Here is a 26,812-nt window from a genome sequence, read left to right on the forward strand (position 1 = left end):
AATATAAGACTGCTGCACATTAACAAGTAAGCCCACTGGCAGAGGGGTTTAAGGGCGGGGATTGGCATTTTCCTGACAGATTAATCCATAACAAAAAAAAAAAGGGATTGGCATGTTCCCACTTTAACCTTTATCAGTTGACTAAAATGTCACAAGCAAAAGCTCGGTGGCACAGCATTAACAGTTTTTCTGCCAACACGGTCTTCCCACGCATCCAAGCCTCTTTCTCCTTCCCATCCTGCTTTGCTGTGCACTTTGTTCTATGTGTTGCCTTGGGCAACAGGTGAGAGCGAGGCATGAACTCCTTCTCTTTAAACATGTTTTAACATCCCCATCTCTTTATCCCACCTTCATCTTTCTACAGCTTCATTTTATAGCATTGGAATCCACTTGGATGGATTTCGATCACACTGTTCAACATGATACACAGCACTGCATTCAGTCTAATTCTTTTTTGTAAAGTTGTAAGATGGTGGGCGAACTTCACTTTGCAGTGTAGTCGAGTCACTTGTTTCAAGAATTTTGCAGATCCAGCAGGAAAGAATAGGGCAGACCACCTCAGAAATACTTACTGAAAGAAAATTTGCTTTGGAAACAAATTAAATCAGGCTGTCTCACACTGCTGGCTAACTTTTTTCATTCTCATGAAAAATAAAACTCAGTCAAATGACTTGCTGACATGGATATTTCTTATCTTAATGTTTTATAAGGGCTACACAGCACATTGTGTGCAGAAATTGGTTTCTTTAGTGGTATCTCACCCAAATCAATTGAATTTACAGCTAGGCTGCAGAACAAAAATTAAATTCAGTGTCCCTCTTACTGCGATGTAATGTTATATAATCTTACTGATCCCTTTCCTTCAGTAATGTACTTTACCGTCCCGGTGAAGAGGTGGAACAAAGGCCCGGGGCGATGTGTGTCTGTGTGATTTGCGCGCACGTGAGTGTGTATTTGGTGCATGTGTGTATGTGTGGGGCGGTGGTAAAGAAAGCTCAGTAAAGGCGTGGAAACCAAGCGACCCCCCCTATATAAGACCAGCTCACTGCACACCACTGAGCAGACGGGGCAGGGACAGGTCTCCTCACAGCAGCAGTGGCCACAGGGATCAGAAAACCTTCTCTTCTCGGTCAGCCAGGCAGTTGTGATAACAGTTATGACTCTGATCACTAGACAGCAGTTCTCAGACAGCTCCTTCTTGGGGATGGGGGGCCGCAGAGTGGCCTCCTCCTCCGCCTCCTCTTGCGGGGGATTCTTAAAGACAGGGCTCGCGGCGTCGACCTCCCTCGGTAGCGGGATGGGGATTGGGGTCGGGCTGGCTGGTGGTGCCCAGGCTTTTGGTGCCGCGGAGTGCGGAGACGCGCCTCTCTGCATGGCGGAAGAGAAAGTGGAGATGCGCTCCTTGAACGACCGTCTGGCGGCCTACGTGAAGCAGGTGCATATGCTGGAGGCCACCAACCGGCAACTGGAAGAGAAGCTGAGGAGCCTCACTTTGAACAAGATCGTCCCTCACGACCTGACCAAGTTTGATTCTGAGATCAAACTGCTCAGGGAGCAGGTACAGTCCGTTTTTCTACTTAAGCAAATTCTCCCCATCCCCTGCTACCGTTACTTTTTAATACGTTACAGAAACCGCAGAAGTTACTTTTTAAAGCCTTCCCCAATAAACCGACGAATAAACACCACACAAACACACAAGATCAATACACAGAATAAGCGTTTTTTGCCCTTACAGCTACAGGCTGTCATCAATCAACACACACTCACATGTGTGGATATTGACAACGCCAAGCTGGCAGCGGACGACTTCAAACTTAGGTATGTGGCCTGGATCTTGATTATCTACAAAGTATATAGAAAGACACTTTAACCAGAAATACTCAGCCATTTGCAGCTGGGCTGTTTGACAGAATGAGCGCTGTTGGTGTGGCTGCAGGTGGGAAACAGAGGTGTCCATGCGCCAGACGCTGGAGGGAGACATCGCCAGGCTCCGGGCTCTGCAGACAGACTACGAACTGGCCAATCAGGCGACGATGCAGAACCTGCAGGCCCTCACAAACGAGTACATGATGATGAAGAAAAATCACCAACAGGTTCCAAACCACAGCTCTCTGATTATTTGCGCATTCTTTCTGGAGATACAGACAGACCTTTTCATTACTCATTATCCTTTTCTGGGGTTTTATGTTAAAATGTGGCCCTCCTCTTTGCTTTGATGCCTATGGGACCATTTAGGTATGTGATCGCCCAGACTTTCAGCACTTTCTAAGATAAACTAAACTGCACGCAAATAGCTTAGAGAAAAAGGTGTGACTCCAGAGGTATGTAGAGTTTGTCAGACTATTGGGACAGTAGAGTAAATATCTCTTTAGGTCATTTAGGCTACAGTATACAACATTGTCTCCCCAATAAAAGGTCATTTTATTCTGAATCTTATATAAACATATTTTTTTCAACCTCAAACCTCCCCTGGAAAGCCTGGAAGGAGGGAGACCTACTTCCTTGAAAACTTCTGCTTTGTACCATCAATACTGCTTTGATCTCTCTCACACACATATCCTCTCTCTCTCTCTCTCTCTCTCTCTCTCTCTCTCTCTCTCTCTCTCTCTCACAAGATTGTCACTACTTCATGTAGTCTGCCTTTGAATGCCTGCTTGATCTGTACGCTTTCCTTTATTTTTGTTCTGTTTTTTGATGTAACTTGTTTCAAGGCATCAAATTAATCCTTGTGGATTTGTTTTCCATCACTTTCCCTCGATCCCACCTCCCCCTAATTCCACTGCATCAACAGGAGCTATTATCTGTACGAGAAAATCTGGGCTATAACATCGATGTGAACGTGCAGGCAGCCGAGAGCATCAACCTGTCTCAGGTTATGGCTGACATCAGAGCAGAATATGAGGCTCTCATTGAACACAACAGGCGGCAGGCTGAGGCCTGGTACATGAAACAGGTCAGGTAAAATCATATGTACACACTTAAACATAATGTATATATGCCAGAGTTATGATAAAGACTGAGTATTTGGGTGTTTGGGTGTCTCAGGTGGAGATGAAGCAGGCAGAAGAAACCAAGTTAACTGAGACAGTGGCCAGTGACAGACAAGAAGTGACTGCAGGACGTAAACACTTGCTTGTTGCACAGATGGAGATGGAAGCTCTCCTCATGGGCGTGAGCTGCACCATAAATACATGCACTCTGACATGCTTTTACACGAGTTTATCAATATAGATATTTACTCCCCCCACTCTCTGCATGCTGCATCTTTTTCTCCAGAATGAAAATCTGAAGGCAAGGCTTGCAGAAGTGGAAACCCAGTACCAGCAACGCCTCCTGAGCATGAGCCGCCTGGTGGCTGGACTGGAGGGAGAATTATCCTCTGTCCATGAAGGTATCACACAACAGAGCCAGGAGTACCAGCTCTTGTTGGACATCAAGAGCCGTCTTGAGGTGGAGATCAGCACCTACAGGCAGCTGCTAGAGGCAGCAGGCACAGTGGCAACGGGCACAGTCACACTGTCAGGAGCTACAGGCTCCTGGAGAAGAGAAGCGGCCCCGACAGTGATGACATCCAACAAGACCACATTCACTCACACAAGTCAGGCAAGCACAGTGGCAGGAGGAGCTGCAGTGATGTCAGGAGATAGTGCTGCGCGTGCCACGATTACATCCCGCTCTTTCACCAGCTCTTCTTCAGCTCTCAGCTCCGGTGGTGAAGGAACAACATTGTCATCAGGAAGTGCCGTAACTCTACCAGGGTCAAGATCCACACTCATCAAAACCGAGAAGACAGTCACCACCATCAGTGGCTCTGGTGACCCTGCTGGTGCCATTTCTGCAGCCGTAGCAGCTGATGTAGCAGTGGCATCAGAAGGCTCAGTGATGACCAGTGATACGCACACGGTTGTCAGCAAGACAGTCACCACAACCAGTGTCGTCAGTGCAGCTGATACACCTGTGCCGACATCAGCCACGCTGACTGCAAACATATCAAGCACAGGAGGTAAGATGGAAGCAGGTAACAAACAGCACCACATTCCCCTCCTGCTCTGATGCAACAGCCATAATACTGTCAGGTGCAGCTGTAATCTTGTAATCTGGAGGTGCAAAGTCTGATGGAGGCTCTACCACAATATAATATACTGTGTGCTTCTTTCTGGGGTTATTGGGTTTTCTAGAATCCAAATTAAAGCATGGTTCATTTTCATGTTATAGCAAAATGGTTCATTGAGCTGAGAGTAGTCTAAAAACCAAACCAGATTGAAATACATGGTTCCCTTACTTGCTTCATCATTCAGAGCCATAAGGGTAAGTAATGAATCACAAATCTTGAGCATCATCATCCTTGTTTAGTATAAAACAAAAGTCACAGAAGCATTGATTCAAGGTAACTGCAATGTGCAAGTGCAATGTAAAAAGTTACGCAGTAACATTCATGACTGCCGGTAGAATGAGGATGTTTCTTCATGGATTAGACTAATCTTTGCTAAATATTTTAGTTGACTGACAGCCTGATTATGGATATGTACAGCATGAGGTTATGAATGGATAATCACTGCCTGATTGTTCTCTGTCAGGAGCAGCCATGATACCATCAGCAGAATATGTGGGAGTGTCCACCGGAGGAGGTGTGATGGAAGGAAGCGTGACGATTACAGAGTCGAGCAGCTCAGTTGCAACAGTTGCTGTTGGAGACATGACGGAGGATGGCTCCTCCACTAGTGATGGGGAAGTTACAGTGTCATCAGAAGGGGGAATTACAGCTGGTGGTTCCGTGGTGCTTGATGAGGGTGCCTCTATGATTTCATCAGAGGGTGTTACAATTTCAGGTGAAGAGGTAGAGGGAATTTCCATGTCAATGCAGTATGGCAGCACTGAATTTAGCTCCATGTCCTCTGGCTCTGATGGTGCTGTGGTGCAAGGTGATGCAATGATGTCGTCAGGAGGTGTAGAAATGACAATGGCAGGTGGAGAGACGGTGGAGGTTTCCATGTCAGAGCGTGGTGGCTCTGTGTTGAGCTCTGAATCCATGATGTCAGAAGGTGTCATGCTGAGCGGTGGTGTGATGTCAGCTGGAGGGTCCATGATGTCTGGTGGGGTCAGCGTATCAGGTCAAGGAATAATGTTATCAGGGGAAGACTTGGCGTCATCAGAGGAGGGCATGCTGCCTGCTGAAGTCATGGAGAATGAAGAGGGTGTTGTCATTGTGTCATCAGATGGATCCATGGCAGTGCAGCCAAACAGCTCTGAGTTTTGCGCCTTTTCATCAGGAGGTGCCGTGATATCAGGTGGAGGCATAATGGTGGTGGGGGAGGAAGCATGAAAAAACTACTAGAGATAAAGTTAAGAATGTAACATGTTAAAAGGGGATATCACATTGAGAAAATGCTTCCACAGAGATAATTTTTGTTTGTTTTATGTAATCCAAAGTCACCAATAACACAATGAACCCAACAAGAGTTTGTTATGGTATTTTATTGCACCTTCCTCAGAACATGGAGCTCAGAGACACACAGATAGAGAATCTATAGTATTAACTGATCTAACTGTTGTAGCAGTGGTTAATCAGGCATGGTTCTTTGGGATCTTTGGGGCAATCCTACCATATGTGCTGTGGACATCTGGACCGGATTCTGAGTCACCTTGTCAAAAGCCACGTCATGGTTTAGAAAGGTGCTTGAAGACCTCCACCACACAAAGAGAAAATAAGGAAACTTTTTTTGGATTGTCTTTCTTGGTATGAATATAGCCTTAGATTAAACATTAACTCTAGACAAGGTTAAGGTTTTTTTTTTTTTTAAGGTTATTAAGGTTATGATTGAGAAGCAATTTAGGGCCCAGTGTTTTATGTTATGTAATGTAGGTTAATATGAAATAACATGGAACTGAGAGGTGTAGGGAAAATATTTTAAGTATTTGATATTTGGGTGAAAGAATGGTTAATCAGTTTATGTGTTTGACACTGTGCACAGCTGTCTTACAGTTGTCTAAAATAAAGCCAAAAAATAAAAAAGAGTTGAGTTGTGTTGTCATTGAGATGTCTGAATTGTTTTGGACTAAGTTGAAACAGTGAAAAAGAAAATTCAACCCTTCTAAATACTTGATTCACATTTCCACATCAACATTTCTAGTCCGCCTTTAGCATTGGCTGTTTAGTGGGTTTGGCCCATTGTGATTAAAAGATATGCAAATCAATTTCAAGTTTAACAAAAAACAGCTTTGAGCTGTATAGACCACACAATATTTGTGATTACTTGATAAATAAATAATACATAAAAAGACAATGGATCATATTATTCCAGGCACTTTTGAGCGTAAATATTGTTTTAAAAATGTGGATTGATTTAGGAAGGGAGAATTGATAATGGGAAAAATGAAATTTGGGGAAACACAAATTTTATAGGGCCATATTAATGTCAACTTAAGATTAGGCCTGCACCAATGATCCCAATGAATGTAAACACTAACCTAATGATACATATTTGCCATTATGTTGCCACACATGAAATAAACAACATGAGGCCGAACAGATAGCAGAGGCCAATACATAACCTGAAGAACTGAACAGCAGGGAGCAAACGAAGGAGAGAACTACTGAGGGAGACAGGTTAAAATAGTCACTAAATACAGAAACTAACTCCATTAACATGGTTTAACTTTACACAGCAAGAGAATAAAGACAGTCTCCTGATATAAAACTGTGGTTACAGTATTACAGTACAACATACGCTTTGCTAGTCAACTAAGTACAGACTTCCATTTCTAATAGTCGCTGGAGCTGGGCACACCCAGTGGGATGCTCCTGTAGTTTTAGGGTTAGACTGATGTTGAAGGGGGTAAGGTGGGGTCTCTCCCTGTCTTCAAAGTTAGCTGGATGAGATCATTAACACAACAATGCTAAATCCTATCTAACACATATCTTACTTAATTCTATGACATAACTGTACCTTTAGAATGACAAAATGGAAAGCCATCATATTTTATGTGTTTGCTGATACTATGAGCTGCAGGTGCCTAGCTGTGATAGAACATGTAGTTAAACACTAAGTGCCACAAGGGAGAGAGGGTGTAATACACATGAATAGAGAAGCAAGGCTGGGGTGGGAGACACCAGGTCGCACATGCACACACACACACACACACACACACACACAGGGAGGAGAGGAGCATCTTGATCTCACTTACTCTTTCTTTCTTGATGTCACACACATTCACTCATGTTCATCTCACGCCTCTCTCTCTGTATCCTTCCTCATTTACACTCCATTCTGATATACCTGGAATGGATGGGTAAAACAAAGGTGACAGTTTGCTAATGAGTGTTAGCAGGCTCAACCATGGGATTGCTGTCAGTCTGTGTATCCAGAGTGCTGTTCGCTGTGTTGTTCCAGAGGGCAGAGTCAGCGTCGGGGGCCAGGGAGGGGCTCGCCGGCACGGGATTGGAGGAATTGGTTGTCGGGTCCGCTGGAATCTGGGTGGAGGTTGGGGGATTGCTGAATGTGGCTTTGGGCGGTAAGTGGGATGAGACGCTAGTGGGGGTGTGAGACGGAGAGAGAGAGGGTGGGTTGGATGGCGCTTGTGAGGAAGAGTTGGACGGCGTGTATGAGGACAGGTTGGACGGTGTCAGTGAGGGTGAATCAGAGAGTGTGTGAGGGGGAGAGTCAGATGGCGTGTCTGTGGGAGAGTCAGTCAGAGTGTGTGTGGGTGTGGGTGTATGCGCAGGGGTGGGTTCTTGTGGGTCTGTGCAAACGGGCTCCCCCTCAGCCACATACCACACCTCGTTGTGCCTGTTCAGCAGCTTCAGGGGACTACACACACACACACACACACACACACACAGAAAGAAAGAGAAATACACTTTTATGTGTGACTTGTGCAGTCATATGTGTGCATATCTAATCTGTAATTACTTTGATTTAATCAGAAGTAAAAAATAGTTTGTGGTTTGCCAAGCCCTTCCCTCTGGGCCTTTACTGTGTCTCTCCAAATGTCACATGCACCAAAGGGTGTGTATGTGGGTGTGTGTGTGTGTATATACCTGTCATAGCCAACTCCATAGTGGTAGGTGTGGTTGTAGGAAGCCCGTACTCTCTCTAGTTCTTTAGTCAGCAGGTGGGCATGCAGCCTGGAGGTGACTGACAGCATCCAGCCTCCGTAGCTCCTCACATAAACATTCATGTCGGGCATCTCTGTGAAATACAGCTGTGCAGGAGAGAGGGATGCAGCATTAGCACTCACAAATAGACAGTTCCTACATCACAATATCACAAAGGTCCAGTGGACTATGTAGCACAGCACCTACACTGAAAAATAAGATATATTTTATAGTGTCCCACAGGTTTCTGTACTTGCTCCTCACTGTTCTCATTGTACATGCTGCCACTTGGTGACACCATCTGAAAATACACGACCAGTTTCCACAGTTATGCAGATGACACCCAGTTATATGTTTCCTTTAGGCCAGATGACCCACACTGCCTGAGATTTCTAACCAAGCTGTCTGACCAGTTTCATGACATGGATGAGCGAAAACTACTTCAAACTAGATGAAGATCAAACTGATACACAGAAAAAGATGGCTGATTGCTCTGTATGATCAAACTGAGATCAAGAATGTGCTGGGTGCTCTTGGACAGGGGGAAAACAGAGAGATCCATGCACTCCAAATATCAGCGAATGTGACAAGGAGGAAGGAAATATTAAGAAGCCTTTATTCTAGTGGCTAAATCATTTAAAAAAGCCAACATATTTTGACCACAGAAGGTTGCAGCATGTCCTGATAATTGCAGTGCCTGGGTCGCCCTCTTAAATAAAACTGAGATACCTTTAATAGGCTGTGATGTGAAAAGAAAGAAAATCTTAAGTCATCCAAGTAATCTTGCCTTATAAATCAAGCCAGCAACTACAAGTCTAGGGGTTACTTGTGGCTCAGACCTGAGTTCTAAAAAACACTTTGACAAGCTTACAAGAACTTCCTACTTCCATCTTGAAAAACACCAAGAGTTAGATATTATCTGTCAGTTCAGGATGCAACCAAACTGACCCATGCCTTTATCTTCTCATGACTGTATTACTGTACTGCTCTGCTCACTGGCCTGCCAGAGATATTGGTTAGCAAACTTCCCTCCAGTGTATGATGTGTTTTGAACTGAGAATCTTATTATCTGACACAACCTGAACTGTGCTTCAATTCAAATAATGCTTTGAGAGATTTTCTTTAAATATGATGACTTGGATCATATAAAGGAAAAGTTTTAGGAAAGGAAAAGTAGAAATGTGCTCTATTTATGCTGACTGAAATAATTTAAAAGCCCTATCAGACTTTGGATTGCGCATACTAAGAAAGCCATAAAACAGTACTGATATCCAGTTATGGGGAGACAAAGACTTTGTGTGGATAGCTCAACAATGTGGACGAAGTGATCTGAATAAGATGAAAGTAAATCAGATTGAATGGATGCACAGAGTGTAGATCCTGAAGGAGTGAAACAGAGAGAGCGCAGCAGCACTGATACCTGCATGAGTAGGCACTATCTTGATTTCTAAACTGCTGAATGCACAGCAGTGGAGCCAGCTGCACGATGCACCATGTACATCGATCAATACCCTCTTTTGATTTTAAAGCAAAAATCCACTATCAAATTGCCATACAATGTCAAAATGTTTGATGTTGTGACAGCAGTTCACCAACCTCAACTCAACACCTTTTTGTCTCCTCATTTCTCCCTATGATTTCGAAATATCCTAATCTGTCCTCCGATTGGCTGACAGACCGGACTCACCTTGTCATTGGTGGGTGCAGGCGGCTTGTCCTGATAGGCTGCAGGGAGTGGGAAGTTGAGGGTGTAGATAGCTGGCTCCCACATCCTGGTCTCCTCGGGGATCTTGACTAGGACAGGGGCAGTCATGTCCATCTGGATTCCTGCCAAAAGACATGCACACATACAATACCACACAAAACAAATTTGCTTGACTGATGCTGAATTTCCTTTCCTATCCTGTCCTCACCTGCTTCATTGGCTCCAGTGATGTACTGGAAGAGTCTCCTGAAAGCCATGGCAGCACCTACTCCCATAAAATAGGCTTCAGCGTCTGTTGACACCCAGCGAGTCGGGCTGTAGTGTCGCACCTGGACATACAGAGGGAGAAAAGATGATGGTGTGAGAGATTTGAAAGAAATTTGATGAGTGAGTATGTTTTTTTGGTGGTAGCTCGGTGGAATCCACTCACCTCATACTCATCTGTTTTGCAGACCAGTTCGTATTCCAGACACTCCTTTGACTCAGTGCAAAAGCTGCTGTTGGTGCTTGGTCTGTGACAAAAGCAACGGTGAAATTACTTCGCATTGCTCTCTCTATATCCTGCACTTTCATTCTCCCTGTTTGAAACTGTTGACTCTCAAAGAAGAAAATCAACTTACCCTACGCTGGCTTCAGCAGAAATCACCAGAGCCAACACCGCCAAGACTGAGATGAGTGCCCTGAGAGTGGACACACACACACACACACACACACACACACGTTTTAATTTAAGCTTGGTGGGGAAAAAAACATACCAAAGGCCTATAAACAAATATAAAGGGTATAGAGCCAAGCAAAATAATTAAATAAATAAATGATCAGGAATAAAACCTTAAAATCGCATCAATACGTCATCAGCGTCCAGAACAATGCAGATAAAACTGGACTGATGCATGATGTAGTTCCTCAGCCATTATTTCTAGTAAAGACTGCAGTCCTTTTATACACGACTAACACGCACGAGTCAGAAGAAAAGGATTTAGATATTTAAAGGTCACGTGTGTGTATGTGCAAATGAATGGTGCATCCAAGTGGTTTGCACTGCAGAGAAGGAGCGGGACACATTATCCTCTCCTGTTTGGAGCGACGCGGGAGGAGAGAGGGATTCTGCTGCATCATCATGCTCTACCTTTTCAATAGCAAAGACATTTTGAGGTCATATGAAGCAGCGTTCAATAGCCCAGTCCGTCCTATTGATTGGCCTATAATGAGGGGCATGCCTCCCTTTCATCAGCCTATTACCCGATTTCGTCCTTTAAGCAACCCTTGAACCAATTAGTGAAAAAATAAAGGTCGTTTAGGGACGAGATTGATCAAACCAAGGTGGGAGACTCTTACCTGTCTCAAAATACCAAGACCAGCTCAGTTTCACGTATAAGCTGCTGCTGTGGCATATTGTTTGCATGGATGTCACAGCAGCCTGTGCAGATTGGCTTTATTGTTAGAGGAGCTGTGGTATTTTAAGGTGGCTGAAAATAAAAAAAGGTCAAAAAGATTTCCCTCACGTCCACACGACTGATCAAAAGCAATGCACGAATCAACTCTACCTGTCCATGCAGGCTGTAATAACGGCGCAGAAAAGTCGACCAGACTCTGAATGAACCATGAATAAATTTATCATAAACTATCTAGGATTTTTTGGTAATATTATCATAAAAAGCTACAGCTTTTACTGCCAGACGACAGTATACTCACATCGCCACGGTGCTGTGTGTGAATCCTTTTCCACCTGCAGGAAGGGCGCAGGGAAGCCAGAGGATGGAGAGGCTGCAGGGAGGACTGCAGTGTGGTGCACTCTAATGGGCGCCGGTGGATTTACTGCAGACTGCAGTGAGACAGATCCGTCTGCGACTCGCAAGAGGGGGTGTGGCATGAGGCTGCAACCAAACTACATGTGATCTCTCATTCTAGTAAGTTCAGCAACAGCTCCGCATTAGCAAGCGTCAACTGTGGTGAGGCATGCAGCATCAGGACCAACCTGCGATCCTAAAAGGAGGATGGGTCATATGAAGTCAAAGAATGGAGAGAGAGAGAGAGAGGGGGCTCCTAATTGAATATGGCTCTTGATGTAGCTATGGTCTCATGGTCTGCTGTTTGTGGCGTTTTAGAGCAAAATGGTATTGTTGGGACATGAATTCTGCAGAAAAACTTTCGTTTCCATGTGTAGGCTTATAAGACAAGCGGCCACCACCTCATACCTCACTCAGAATGGAGTCTTTGTCTCTTGGAGGGGTATGAGGCATGAGGTGGCCTAGTCTGAGCTCTGGACAGCATGGGTCTTATGAAACTATTGTCAGCATTGAAACAGCAAGTGATTAGGCAGCTTGGAGGCAGGCAGTAGCCTAATACTACAGATGCAAATAGATGTGTCTAGTGTGGGACATGTAGAAGTAGGCCTGGGCAATAAAATCAAATATTACAATCACTGACCATATACCTCAATATCTCAATATTGTGCCAATATTGCAGGGGTGAACACATAATAGATATGATGACCAATCAAGTAGAACAAATAATAGGTCTAGAAAAGCCATAACAGGCTAAGTTCAGAAAATGTTATCCCTTTACAGGGATACAGCCTTTAAACCAGCAGACATTAATTCCTTTTCATATTACGATATCTAAAATCCCAGATATGTAATCATGTCATATGTATATCATTATATTGCCCAGGGCCTATGTCGAGGAGACCCTGTGGAGCAACCACACAATGTGAATGACAGCTGGGAAAAAAAGACACTGCTTCAGGACACACAAATAACAGCTTCACTTCAGATCTTCTCCAAACACCAGCTTTATTTTAACAGTTCACACAGACATCATACAACCGTCTGTAGCAAGCACAAATCTGACAAGCCTGCCTCCAATTAGGTCCACTGCTTTATTGTGTTTACTCCAGCACTTGCAGCTAGAGCACAAAGCCCAGAGACAGCGTTTCTGTCTCTGAGCCCTGGGTAGATCTGTCATCCCCACAGAGGAGTGTCTGTAGTTAAACCTCAGCAGTCTTTCCTTGAAACCTCAGCTTTACTCTTTCCTTCGTCTAAAAAGGAATCGAAAAATCTAACCAAAACCGGACCTGTCTGTACAGTGTGAACCTGCATTTATAAAGCCTCTATGCAAGTCTTATCAAAGTGTAATGTGGCCCGCCCATATATAAAGAGTCTTTCTCTTCAAATTATTTACAAATGCCCCACCGTTTAGTTGCACACGTCTAACCGTTCATAACCAATAAATTGCCAATAATGAATAAAATAAGCTTAACCGTCAACTGCACAAGGTAAAACCGAAAACAGACAAACGCAAAAATGATCAGTTAGGTCACTTCTCTTCAGCCCAGCTTGGCACACTGTGGCAAAAAAACAAAAACAAAACAAAAAAACTCGTCAGTGAACACACTAGGGCCAAGGGCTTCTCCACTGCTCTGCACAATTGTGGCTATACATCAAGAGGTCCACGCATCACCATCTGGACTGAATTTTATATTTCTTAAGTGAATTCACAGGAGTGGCGAAAAACCTCAACCGCAACAAAACTTTAAATTACAGCAGTGGTCCAGGATGCCGACTGGGAGAAACTCCCTACTCTCAAACAAAAACAGTAATACTGAAATAGAGAATATTCAATATGAAAGAGAATAGATTGAAATATACAACCTCTTAAACGTATATTTCAATAAATATACAAGTCAAATACATAAGAAATAAAGCAACCGATATGTGATAATGAGGCTGAATAATCAATATTGACCAACAGGACGCTGTAGAATCCTGAATGGTGAGAAGGGGAAGCAACTTGTAGGATTGCTGTTTGGATTCCACATTTAAAGTGATTAGCCTGTTACCTGAGAATGGGCTAATGTCTGACCACTCCAAGGGTACCATTGTGTTCAAATCATGAGTTTTCTCTCTCTCATACGAATGTCACACACATTTACTCACACCACACACAAAAAAGGTACAGCTAAGAAGCTTGCAGAAGTACCGTTTAAATAGCCGTTATAAACACACCAAAAGCAAGTCTTCTCTAAAATGATCATTATCTTTGGAGAGAGAGAGAGAGAGAGAGAGAAGAGAGAGAGAGAAAGGGGAAATATAAAGAACATGACAGCTCTCTTTCATTCTATCCTGGATTGTCCCATCCATCCAAGTGGCAGGAGCCCCTCTCCTTTCTGAGTCTCCGGGTGGAGTGTTCCAGGAAATAAGCCATCTGTCCAAAAAGTTTTGTTTTTTTTTTTTGTAGTTTTTTTTTGTCTTTTTTGCATAGCCAGACAGTGGACACTACCACTGCAACCACTTAAAGAGTTTCAAAGGTAAGCTGTCACTAGGGTGGGAAGCCTTGGTCCGTGTGCACCCCTGTATGCCAGCTGGCCCGGGGATGTTTAGTGGGTCCCTCCCAGAAGATGCAGCTACACGCTCACAAAGTGGACTCTTTCTGGCGCTCGCGACCGTTAGACGTCTTCTTGACCTTCGATATGCCCTCCAGTGCACCTGACTCAGTCACTCTGGACCCAAGGAGAGAGGGAGATGAACAACGACAGTTTAAATGAGATGAACTCCTTTGCTTTGTTTGACATCAAAAGTGTGGACAGTGATTCAAAGTTTTGGAGCTGTGTGGTTTCACCTGGATTTAAACAAAGCTTGTTGGCGAACTTCAGGTGGGGATGTGGGAGGGTTAATAAAGAGAGAAGTATAATTTTTTCAAATTTCAGTATGTATAAATATGCTGAAAAATCCTAGTAGTTGGCTAATAAGGCTATATTATATTAATAAGGCATCAAGGTACAACATTTGAAGCGATTTCCATTACTCAAAGCTTCAACAATTCTTATTTCACATTTTCATTGTAGGATTTTCTCTTTATTCTTTATCAAATGAGTATCTTATCATTACTCTGTAAAACACACAAAACTGGCCTACAAGCTGTCCAGTGTTTCAACAATACCGGCCCAAAGAAAAGCAGGAGGAAAGTATAGAGTAGCCTTTTTGTAAGCCTACTAATGATCCAACGTACAGGCTAATATCATGAGAAGAGTAAAAATAAACATGTTTCAAAGCATCTAAAAAAACAGCACAAATTTGAAATAACATGTTGGCCTTCTATTAGCAAGCAGCAGGGCAGACTTACGGCAAGTTAAAAAAAGCTGCACACAGAGCTGACCCACGCATCATTAGTGGACACAAACTACAGAGTGTGTATGCTTACACTTCATCCATCTCTACGTCCTCCTCGTCCTGGGGAAGCTGGAGGTAGGGGTTATTGGATGCTGGTCGGAACTTGTAGCCCGTCAACATGAAAAAGATCAGAGTAGACACCTCCACCAGGAACTGATGAGGCAGAGAGGAGTGGGATAATGAGACACATGCATTATCAGCACAGGTGCAGTGCTACTCTCACTTTATGTAGCTGGCAGAATGTGAATGTGCACAATTTGCTCCCAAAGATAACCAGAGCACTAATGATCTACAAAGTCATTGAGATGCACAGGTTGGAGCTGGTGAGTATGTTGTCCATGGTCATCCATGGAGGAACATACAAACACACTTTATATTACTGCTACCACCTGCACAGCATAAGATACACAATATGTATTCACTGAGATACTACTTGTTCTAAAAGATGATGGGATACACACATTTGATTTCATCAAAAAGTTCTGCGGCTGGAGACATTTTCTGTCCAGTAATGCTAATGCCTTATTCTGGTTCTTGACAGCCTGCTCTGATTTAAATGTGAAAAGAAACGAAAGACTTCAACCTAATAATGTGTTCTTCCTTAATACTGGTGTATATACACAACTGAAAATTTCAATAATGCCCAATGAGTGCTGAAAAAGATGGATATTTTGATCACTGATGTGGAGAGAATGAGTTATACAAAGTGTGTGTTGCTGTGTGACACTGATGTTGTCTTACCTCATAGCACCACTGCCACTGGAAAGGCATGGTCACCTTGAGAAGAATGGCTATGATCCTCGTAAAGTAGATATAGCACACAATCTATTGGAAGGGACACAAAAAACAACAATAAAAAAAAATACTCATAGTTGACAATATCAGCAGGTGGATGCTTGAAATGATGTAGTGTTTAATCTACTGGTGTTGTGTGATCATCAAGTGGAAGCCCGCAGCCTGGGTATCTAGCTTTTTTTTTTTCCTGTACTGAAGCAACACCAAACACAACTGAGACGGAAATAATTTTATTAGGAATGATTTACCGACCCCAAATATGTGCGTTCAACCTGAAGCCAATTATCATCTTTTATGGAATGGAATGAGGCTTGTGTTGTATCTTCATGTAAGCATGGGGAAGATTTACCACCGATCAGGACATTGTATAATGGCGTCAAAACCAGTTAAAGCTGATTGATATTTCCTGCCAAACAGAAGTGCATTCTACAATTACATTTCTGGAATAACAGATTTGTACTGCCTCCTGAGAGCATTTTCTAGTAAAGTATCTAGTAATTATTATGGTTTTCCCATATTTTTTAAAAGTCTGTTCATACTGATATAGTCTAAAAAAATATTAATTTTGGAAGAAAATTGAAAATATTAAACAATAGGCTCATTAGGCCTAAATAAAATTAAATGCTGTTATTTGAGAGTCCAGCCCCTAAATTGTCTGCTTAGAAAATTCTGGCCCTTGGACAAATGTAGTTAATGACATCTGACCTACGGTTATAATACGGCCATAAAGTTCATATTAGACACTTCAAAAGCACACAATTGAGTTTGTGCTGCCTCTGCTGCATTGGAGCCTGATGTGTCTTGCATAAGATACACAGTGCAGTGCTTCAAACAAGCAGGTGGATGAATGGCGGGATGGCCCATCAATGAAAGAAGAAAAGTTCAGCATGATAAAACGTCTACTTTACCATCACATAGTAATGCCGGAAGAGCTTGAGCTTCTCCAGGTTCATGGCAGCTGAAAGATAGATGGACAAAAATACAAGTAAATAAAAAAATAAACAATCACAAACTCTACAACCTATCAAACATAATGGTTGTGACTGATGAGTGGGAGCTTTTTACCTTTGCCATCAGTGCTGGAGGCCTCTTGAAGGTGACGGATAGACCTGTAAACATACAGTGTTGTTAAACTAGACGTGTGCAGTTGACGGTTAGACTATGAAAGTGCACTTTAAAATCTATTCACTGATGTGCGGCATATGCACGTGTATGCGCACACACACACACTGACCAGACAACGGGGAAAAGGATGGCTCCGCAGCAGATGAGGTCAACGAGAAAGAGGATCTCTTTCCAGAGGCCGTACTCACTGGAACCTTCCTCGGTAGACTCAATGATGATGTAGGCAACGTTAGCTAGGACCTGGAAGAGAAAGGGATTGTGGGTCACCAAAACAACTCCATGAGTGCACATGATCACACACACTTTCCTTGCTCACGCACACAAACACCTGCAGAGGGATGACAATCATGAAGATCTTCTTTTCCTTGTCAGACAGGATGTATTTAACAAACGCCCAGCCGGTGCCGATCAGTGCCAATGTGATGAACAGCAGGGCACCCTTCAGCCTACAAGGAGTACAAGAATGTATGTCCATATTTAACATGTTGCAAACAATGAATATTTTAATATCTGTAACCTTCCAGTGTCTGTGCAGCTTCACTTACAAGTGTGTGATGTAATACATGACAGCCCAGCCTTCAATAGGATGGCCCTTAGTGTTGATGAAGTGATAGTTGATCTGAGAGAGACAAAGAGAGGGATTACACTTAGAAAAAGGCGGTTGTCCTTCAAAAAAAAAAAAAAAATGCACACTCATATAGGACCACTGCAGCTGTAAATGTGTTGAAGTGATGTGTCTCATAATTTATTAGCACTGAGCTTTTTGTTCACGAGGAGCATGAACAAGACACTCCTTGCATTTCTGCTTGCAATTTTAAATCCACTCTACAGACATCTTCAGCTATCAATTTTACAGCTTTTACAAATTTTCAAGTACCAAGCAATCACATGCATTTTCTTCAGACAATGCACATTTCTAGTTTACATTTTTGTGATAGAGGTCTTCATGAAAAGATGAAAAGAAACACCTGAAAAAGTGAGAAGGTGTTTTTATGGTAAATTTATCATTCAGCTCACTCTTCAGACATATCTAATAATAAAAACTCGACAAAGGATAGAAAAAAACAATAAAATCTGTTTTACAAACCAGGCATTAAAAAACACAGAGAGGGCAAAAACGGGGAATAAAAAACAAAGGTTACAGAACAGAGTACAGGCTGGCCCTTTGATGCTGATGTACTCACACTATGGAAGACCAGAGAGATGGACTTGGTGAAGGCCAAGGCTGCCATCAGCCAGTGGATCTTAAACACACTGTACCTGCAAACAACAACACAAGGAATGATGTTACACAAATCTGTTTAATGCACTGACCGCTTTTACAACAGGAAATATTGACCATTCACGATCTCAAAGGTTCCATGCGAAATTTGGTTTTGGGACTAATGTTTGATGAATAAACAAATTAGCATCGTACTGCAATAAAGGCAGTCTAAGGTTTGTTTGTTTCGTATTTTACCACCTGAATGGAAAGAAAAAATGTCTGGAATGTGAAAGACTCCCTCAACATTTCTTCCTAATAATTGCTCCAGCTCTGTTGATACACAACACTTCTTATGGTCCACTGACCATTAAGGTATCCCAACATTCCCCAAATCACAGAAGAATTGCACTATACATAACAATTATTCAGAAAAAAGCCAAACAGCTTAAAAATTATTATAAATATTATTGAGCCTACTTGCAATGTGCTCACATTTGTAGCTTTGGCAGGACTGTTTCTCATTACCTTTTATATTACTGCCAAGTTAAGAAAGGATAGCAGCTCTTGTTTTATCAAACAATGATATTATAGTGATGGCTAAGTAAAAATTAACTCAAAATCACAACATAATCTATAAGCCTCAAGTGGTTAGGCTCTCAGTGCACCTCTAACCCTAACCCAAAAGAATCCACAGCAGTCTTAGCACACAGGCCTGGGTATATGTATGTGGGCGCACCTGTGTTTCATGAGTGTGTACACCCAGACCATGGCAGCGGTGAAAAACACTCCAGCCATACAAATGTAAAGCCGTGAGAGGGGAATTTCTGCTGCAGACAGGTAGCCATCTGGATTCTTCTCTGTCACTTCCACCTGCAGAGAACAAATTCAGGTTACCACATAAAAACCACACGTAAGTACTTAACTTATGCACAGAAAGAAACTCCACTTACACTGAAGGAGTAGGGCAGGTCTTTTTCAACCATCAAGTTTTGACAGAAGTGGAAGTTGAGGTTGTACAGACCTTCATCCAGCTTGCCAAACACCATGTGGAACTACAAAAGAGGCAGAGACCAAAAGCATGTTAATGTAAAACAAATGTAAAGCTTAAAGCTCTTATATCACACACAAGGAGGGATTTCTCTCTTTCCTAAACCCCTCTGGAATGGAGGTCATTAAGAGGAGTGACAAATCAATTTCACTGAAGTGGTGGACCACATCCACCACCACCATCCATACAAGCATGCACTTGTTATTCCTACGTTTTGTTCAGCAAGGCTCAAAACATGTAGCTTTCAGAAATATTACTTCAGAAACATACAAGTTTTTCAGAAATATTGAAAAATTGGTGGACTCACGCTGAAGCTGTAGGAGCCGTTTACTTTGTCCAGAGCTAAAGACACCGGGCTGGTCTTCGACAGCTAAAGGAAAGTATCGATTAGAAACTGATTTTGTAATTCAATAAACACACAAGCACAAAGAGACACAGCCACACATGCACCACACCTGAAATACATTTTCCTCCACATTCGTCACAGCTTCTACTGCTTTTGGCTCAATCCCCGTCGTCTCAAGATCACTCTTAGAGTCCTTTGAGCTTTCAACTGGTTTTTGGTCCTCATTTGCCGGCGCTTTTTCTAGTGCTTTAGCATCTGATGGTGCTTTATCATCCGCTTGCTGAGCAACAGTATCATCAGGACTTGCCCTTGTCTTCCTTGAAGCTGAAGGACACAAATAGCCATGTAAGCCTCATGTCACTTGGCTCTAACAAAACTGTCATGAGCTAAAATCTCTAGACGCACAGAACAGACAAACTGGTGTGATTTTGTAGCCATGAGTAGCACCAACCTTTGTCATCAGAAGGCTGCCCATTAGTCTTGGGCCTTGCAGTCAACTGGTTGTCTCGCACACCTGAAGATTTCACATTGACACTACACAAACCAAGACACACATATGCACAGTTAAAAGCCAATCCAAGCATCAAGCTGTTGGTGCACAAAAACTCTCTGCTGATAGTGGCACCCAGATATACATACCTAAGGTTGTTAATATCAAGAATAAAAAGGATGATGGGCTCGTTGCTGTTTGGCATTGTAGAAAGCGGGCATGAATCAGTCTCCTCTGCCTGCAGGAAAAAAAAAAAAAACATTCACAACCAGCAAAATCACTGAAAATCTCAGGTTTCAACTGACCGTGTATATCTGTATCTATTCTTCTTTACCAATAATCTGATTCCTCAGCATTTACCCCTCCCAGATCAAGAAGTCACTAATGTGCAACTTAGTTACATTCATGGAATTGGATAACATTATGTGACATATAATACTAATGTTCCTTCAATGCACAACTGCCACTTAATTTAGATAACCCTCAATTTGACTGGTGCATCTTCTGCATAATCTGCGAGAACATACATATTCTTAATTTGATGTACTTACTGTGAAAGACAGGACTCCACTCACACGAGACTTGGCAAGACTGAAACCAACCTAGGTGGAGAGTTTGGAGAACAATGAGTCACAGGACAAGGTACAATTGATTTCCTTGATTTTATGTTGTTCCTGTAGAAACAAGATGCTGGAGAGGAACATTATGCACACATGTAGAAATGTGTGGTGTATCAGTTAGGGGGAGAAACACAATTATATTTGAAGGGAGGACCAAAATTATTCAAAGATTTGTGATTTTATTGGTTGAAATTTTTAAGTCCTCTCTGGCAACATGAGGTCACCGTTAAAGATATTCTGTTTTCCAGAAAGTAGAAGTCATGTGCCTTCATTTCATGGCGATTTTTTTTTTTTTTTAAAGGGAGAACTTTGGTTCAGTTTAAATGAAGTAAATAAAGGTCATACTGGGCATCCGGACCACACTAGTATCCACATGGCCGACATGACCAAAGTTAAATGAAAAACTGTCAACAGTCGCACAAGTAGACGGTGGCCTCTAGGCGTGTTGAGTTTCTCCGCCCTTGTCCACCAGTGCCCCATACAGGTGTTTTATTTATAAAAAAAAAAAAAAAAAAATCAACAAGAGGAAATTCACTGGAAAGAAATACTCGTTACGTGATTATATTATCAACTACGGTACAACTTTGATGAGTGCAGCCATACCAACTCCAGCATGCTTTGGCCCCACTCCTTAGATGGTCCATCAGATTATCCAAAGGTAAACAGAAAAACCTGCTTGATTGTTTAGTAACAAATCTATCTTTTTCATTTTTTTGTTCTTTATTATTACATGTTTGCACTAAAAGGAGCTGCTCTTAATCTCATTGTACATGTGTATAGTGACAATAAAGGCATTCTATTCTATTCTATTCTATACCAGTGAATGTCAAATTACATTCAGGCTCTTATATTGCTCCCGCTGCTCCTGTTGGTCCTATTCCTAATTTCTGCTTGTTTTATCTTTTGTTTTCAAATAGGTGTCTCCTTCTAATGTTGGTTTTGATTAACCTGTTCTCTTTAACTAAAGTGATTAGGGCTGGTGTCACTACAGAGTCTTTGTGGTTGTAAGCAGCTCTGTTTCAGAGCTCTTCAGTTTCTCTTTAGGGTGGGTCTGGCGGGCTTCGGCCCTACTCTGGAGATGGTCCATCTTGTGCGCAGCGTGGTACAGCTCGGCACACTTAAAATGGTCATGGAAATGTAAATCAGCCCATCACAGTTCAACGTGGCCAAAAGTGCCACTGGAAAAACACAATTAGACAGTTAGCCTGACATCATTTATCTGCTACAGGAAACAATTTAAAACACTGTTAAACCACTTCCTTGCGTGAGCGTGTCTACTGCGCACTTTGACTGCTCAAAAACAAAGCTCTCAATATACAAATGGGAATTTACATAGCTGTCTGAACGATGATTATTACTGAAGAGACCAGCTTGGTGATAAAATGCCTTCAATATTGAATGAATAAACACATTGTTTGAACAACTGGTACCCAAGAGCAAGTCTGTGGAGAACGCTGCTGTCAAACCAGGAAGCTGAGTATCGTAAGCACATAGATTATTTTCATAACCATCTTACGACAGGTCTCAGCCCACATGAAATACAGAAAGACTTTGTCTTTCATGGATATTTTATTGAGTTTAACCTACTTAAAATCAAATAGGATTTAACCTCTTTTAATATGATTTAAATGTTAATTTGTCTGTATCCAACTAAAATAACACTGTGTTTAAATCTTTTTACTCTGTAGTTAAAATTTGTGAAAGATGTCCAAATTCATGCATAAACTCTATCATAAAATATGTATCAAAAAAAGTTTTTTGTAAGTTTTGTTTGTCTCATGGTTGCTAAATCCCTTTTCCATGACAGGATCTGATACTGGGTTTATTAATTTACCCTACTTTTGGCCCACTCTGTTTCCTCTATTCATATTAGAGTGGTGTTAAGGCACTGTCAGTGTCATGGTGTGCTGCTGAGGCCTTTCATTCTAAAGGCTGAAGCCATAACAGTTGGCTTGCTGGCTGGACAGTAAGAAGCAGGTAAGATCTGAAGACGATACGTAGCTGCTTTTTAAGACTATTTAAAGAATTATTATCAGCAGCATACTGACTGTGCCTGCTTTGGCGTTCGGTTCACCTGGTAGTCATTTTTCCGCCTCTTTGGCACTTGGCAATCACCAGCCATTTGGGCCGGCCAGGAAGTGGCTATCCTCTTTCTGTGGGCCTTCCCAAGATGTATTTGTATTATGTATTTTTTTTTTTTTTAACCTATTGGCTTATCGGGTTTTCTGGGAGTTTTTCCTAACCCTTTGTGAGGGTTCACCTAAGGACAGGTTTTGTTTATTGTGTAAAGCCTTTTAAGACTGTAACTGTGGAGTAATTACGGAGTCTAAATAAACAAAGGAGAGAATTCATAATTCCACAAAAAGCATAGCACATGGAAAGACCCCGCACACCATCCCACACACACACTGTACTGCTGCACGATATGGACAAAATTTCATTCTTCAATATATATGGCAAATATCTCGATAGCGATACAATATTTGATATGACTATAAGCTCACACTGGATGTGGAAAATGCAGTTACTTCAAAAAATATTTTTTTGGAACCAGAACAGACCAATCAATGTCATGGGCTAACCATAACCCTAAACTGGATATTGCCCATATCATTGCCTTTTAAGATATATCACGCATGCTCATATCTAGATAATGATATCATACCAATGTAATGTTCAGCGCTCACACACACACACACACACACACACACACACACACACACACACACACACACACACACACACTTCTTACAGGGTGCATGCTGGAATCTTTTGACTGCTCTGGGATGCGTAGAGAAAGCAGGTTGACATCCAGTGTGCCGTTGGCATAGAAACCAAAGGTGTTGAGGTGGACGACAAACCGAGTTTCATCCTGCCAGAAAAAGCAAATAAAATATGGGTAAGTGTTGTCGACCTGGTTATTCAGGCAGAACTCAAAAAACTGAAGGAAACCAACACAAACACATAACTATACAGTACAATAACTATCTGCACTGATATGAACTTCAAAAAAAATGTCATATATGAAGTTACCAGCAGTAAAGTTTTCATGACTACACTGTTTTGGACAGGTGTGTATCTAGTAGTGCTGCAAGATATGGACAAAATTGCATACCTCAATATTTATGACAAATAACTGGACAGCGATACAATAGTCAATATGACCAGAGGTTCAAATTAATTTGGCATTTAAAGTTTTGCCACAGTGACAATTCGGCATTTTTGGTGTCAGCGGTATCGTTGCCTGTTAAGACATTAATATCTCGCATGTTCATATCTAGCACAGGTAGGAGCATTAGCCGCCGCAGAGGTGATTTCCACAGCCGACAGTTAGCTGCTGTCCCGTTAGCTCCTGTCGCTCTCCTTACCTTCAGGGTGAGTTTATGTATCCTCGCATCGCATCCCGCCAGCAGGAGTAAAAACCCAGCCACAAACAAATATCTCCGGTGTGCCATAGCCATCAGCCCTCTCCAACCTGCTCGCTAACTGCGTGAATTCACCAACGTTATTAGCACCAAAAAATGTTAGCTAGCAAGCCAGCTAACATTAGCTAGCAATGTTTTCTCGACAGCTCGCGTGTAACCGTATTATTAATCCACGAGCTTGGCGTCTCGGTTCTCCAAGTTGCTTCCGTTGTTATCGAATTACAACCGTTTATATGGTAACATCTGTGACTTTGCTGTTTTCCTGCTCTTTTGGGCGTTCATAACGCAGAGAGTAAGCTTAGCTGATAGCTGGCAAAACCTCACTTCCTGGTTGTGTGTGAGGAGACACACACACACTGGGCAAGGTGAAGACAACAACGACAGCCCTCACGGCACTAGTGCAAAAGTTCCCCAACTATACAACCTGCCAACGGGTTTATTCCGGGTTGCGAGGTGCTATTACAGAACAAAACCACAGCGCCTTTGTGCTGTAAAATGTCTCTGAAGAAATTAAACAGCCGCTACGTGGTTTTCCTGTCAAGCAGTGACGTTGTTTACTACGGCAGGAGGTGTCTCATCCTTGTACCTGTCATCCCAGACCGCGTCATGTGGTTCGGTCTTTACCGGCAGTTTCCGGTTGAAGCGGACCCTCCACGTCGGAGGGCTCGCTCAGGTTGCCATGTCTGCACGTGTCGCGGGGGAATTAATCGGAATAAATGTTAAATAGAAACGCCCAAAAAAAGAAGAAGAAGAAGAAGAAGAAGCATATTTTTGACCCTAATGTGACCTTCAAATTTGCTAACATTATTATCAGTTTAATTTACTGCGGTTAGTTTAAATTATTATAATAAAACAAGTTATCCAAGTTCGTGTTTCAGATACTCTGTCTTGTTGACGACCTAAATAGCCTTAAAATAAAACCTAACCTCCTCCACTCAGGCCCTTTATACATTAAAGTCCTTCTGAGAATTAACTATTTATAGTCTATACTAGGTTTCTAGTGATATACTTTTGGATATCACTAAAAAAGAACATACCTGTGCTTCATTTCTTATTTCTGTATTTTGTGTTGCAGTATTTTGTAGCAGTACAGCACAATTACTGCGCATATTATTCATAATGCACATACTTTTTTTCTTTTTTGCTATTTTTAAGGCAAATATTTTTTACATTACTTATTTTTCTGTTTTTTATAATGTAATTCTTCTGTTGAGATTTGAGCAACTGCAGCTGACCCAATTCCCCCTCAGGGATCAATAAAGCATTTCTGATTCAGATTCTGATAATGGTAAATGCCTTTAGTGTGGCATGCCCTGTAGCGTATATTGCATGTCAACAATGTAGTGAGTCTTTTGAAACATGTGTATACAGTAAGAGGCTGCTAGCTGACACTGACTAGATTCATAACCGGATGTGTTCTGTTTTTCAGCCTCCATGTGGTATTGTATTAATTTTGGGAACACTTTTAAAATGACTGTTTTTCTGTATGCTTCATCTGTTTGCTTAAGATATCTTCTCACACAAAATATGTCAACAAAATCATTTAAATACATTTTAATGGCTTTCATATCGTGTTTCATATGATGTCTCAATCCACTGAAACAGCACCAAACTCATCACCAGAAATTAAAAATGTTGTGTTGGTGAGAAAGTAGGGGAGAGAGAATGCCATATTTATGGCATTCTCTCTCTAACCTTAGACCCAAAAGAGGGCAACAGAAATTAAACATTTGATCAGTTTTCCAGAATGACCTTTTAAATACCATATGTTAATTGCCTTATAGTCCAGCTGTGGTGTCAGCCTGGACCTAACCCATATACATAACATGATGCTGTTTTCTGGCAGCCTCAAAACTTGCAGAGTCTGCTGAAATCAGGTAAAGACGTCAAAACTCTGCAGGCTGATATGCAGCCACGTATGGTGGCACAGAAAACGCATCGCTCTCAAATGTTTGGTGTAATTGATCACAGTGTTGTAATCCACTGACACACAATGAGCATATGAAAATACTATGCTGGCTCGAAATTGTCCATTGTATTGTCCCTGAGATTGTAAATAGCTTAGCTTCATTTCAAATCAGATTTAAAAAGACAGACAAAACACTCAATGCCATCTAAAAATAAATCACAATGAAAGACATAACGGCTTAGCCAGTGTACTCCCTTCCAGCCTTCCTAAGGAAAATCAAGTAATTTTGTTGTGTTTTTTGGGATTACTTGATGATCATATTAAATGATGAGCCTATACTGGTATTGCTTATTGTAGGAATGACGACAATGCCTCCATTTGCAGCGTTGACTGTGAGATTGGGAGGAGCAGGCGCAGCAGATGAGGCGGTGGAAGCTGGAGGAGGCGCATTTTTCTCTGCTTGGTTTATCTCTGTGGATGAAGGACAGAGAGACGAAGAAAATGAGTAGGAATCGCCACAAACCCTAACTCTAGCCTTGTCTTGAGAAGTATATAACAGCCTTAAGTCTGGACACTACTGCATTTGCATGAGGTAAACAGAAGCTGGACGACACTAAAGTGGTGTTCATCAGATGCAGTGAAATTTCTGGTGTATTTATCTTGTAATCTGTGTTTTATGTTCTAACTGTCTGTGGGTTTTCTGTGTTTTGGTTGGACTGTTTTAGCTGTTTTTAACCTTGACTGTGTTAGTTTTTATTTTCATGAGAGTCACATCAAAGACAAATTTCCACTGCTTTGCAATGGACAATAAAGGTTTTCTGATATCTGTGCCTCTGTGTTTTTGTCATCCTGCACCTGCATATTGTCTGCTCAACATCT

The 26,812-nt window shown here is 42.0% G+C and overlaps 3 protein-coding genes across 4 annotated transcripts; 1 reads left to right on the forward strand and 2 right to left on the reverse strand.

Annotated features, from left to right (window-relative positions):
* Positions 1 to 1,148: 1,148 nt before the first annotated feature.
* On the forward strand, positions 1,149 to 6,013 carry LOC115367370 (keratin, type I cytoskeletal 50 kDa-like). The gene is made up of 7 exons (XM_030063067.1): positions 1,149 to 1,558; positions 1,736 to 1,818; positions 1,937 to 2,093; positions 2,792 to 2,953; positions 3,046 to 3,171; positions 3,277 to 4,003; positions 4,578 to 6,013. The coding sequence occupies exons 1-7, from the start codon at positions 1,157 to 1,159 to the stop codon at positions 5,321 to 5,323; spliced, it is 2,403 nt and encodes an 800-aa protein (XP_029918927.1). The 5' UTR covers positions 1,149 to 1,156; the 3' UTR covers positions 5,324 to 6,013.
* On the reverse strand, positions 5,458 to 11,599 carry soul5l (heme-binding protein soul5, like). The gene is made up of 7 exons (XM_030063081.1): positions 11,496 to 11,599; positions 10,421 to 10,480; positions 10,231 to 10,312; positions 10,009 to 10,129; positions 9,783 to 9,922; positions 8,039 to 8,202; positions 5,458 to 7,808 (listed from the first exon to the last, which is right to left on the reverse strand). Coding segments are annotated over exons 1-7 (1,065 nt in total). The 5' UTR covers positions 11,498 to 11,599; the 3' UTR covers positions 5,458 to 7,312.
* Positions 11,600 to 12,576: 977 nt separating this feature from the next.
* Positions 12,577 to 24,630, reverse strand: gpr108 (G protein-coupled receptor 108). 2 transcript variants are annotated; one of them, XM_030050468.1, is made up of 18 exons: positions 24,611 to 24,630; positions 23,352 to 23,471; positions 20,531 to 20,581; positions 20,129 to 20,217; positions 19,941 to 20,023; positions 19,599 to 19,813; positions 19,451 to 19,513; positions 19,046 to 19,147; positions 18,832 to 18,965; positions 18,076 to 18,151; positions 17,437 to 17,510; positions 17,220 to 17,337; positions 17,001 to 17,131; positions 16,832 to 16,875; positions 16,675 to 16,724; positions 15,713 to 15,796; positions 15,003 to 15,124; positions 12,577 to 14,301 (listed from the first exon to the last, which is right to left on the reverse strand). In XM_030050468.1, exons 2-18 carry the CDS (start codon positions 23,358 to 23,360, stop codon positions 14,214 to 14,216), a joined length of 1,533 nt encoding a protein of 510 aa, XP_029906328.1. In that variant the 5' UTR covers positions 23,361 to 23,471; positions 24,611 to 24,630; the 3' UTR covers positions 12,577 to 14,213. The 2 variants fall into 2 exon arrangements, with proteins under 2 accessions (XP_029906328.1, XP_029906320.1); XM_030050460.1 differs by lacking the exon at positions 24,611 to 24,630 and adding an exon at positions 23,968 to 24,575.
* Between the last annotated feature and the right edge of the window lie 2,182 nt (positions 24,631 to 26,812).

This window comes from Myripristis murdjan, chromosome 1 (genome assembly GCF_902150065.1).
Source record: "Myripristis murdjan chromosome 1, fMyrMur1.1, whole genome shotgun sequence".
Classification (NCBI taxonomy): domain Eukaryota; kingdom Metazoa; phylum Chordata; class Actinopteri; order Holocentriformes; family Holocentridae; genus Myripristis; species Myripristis murdjan.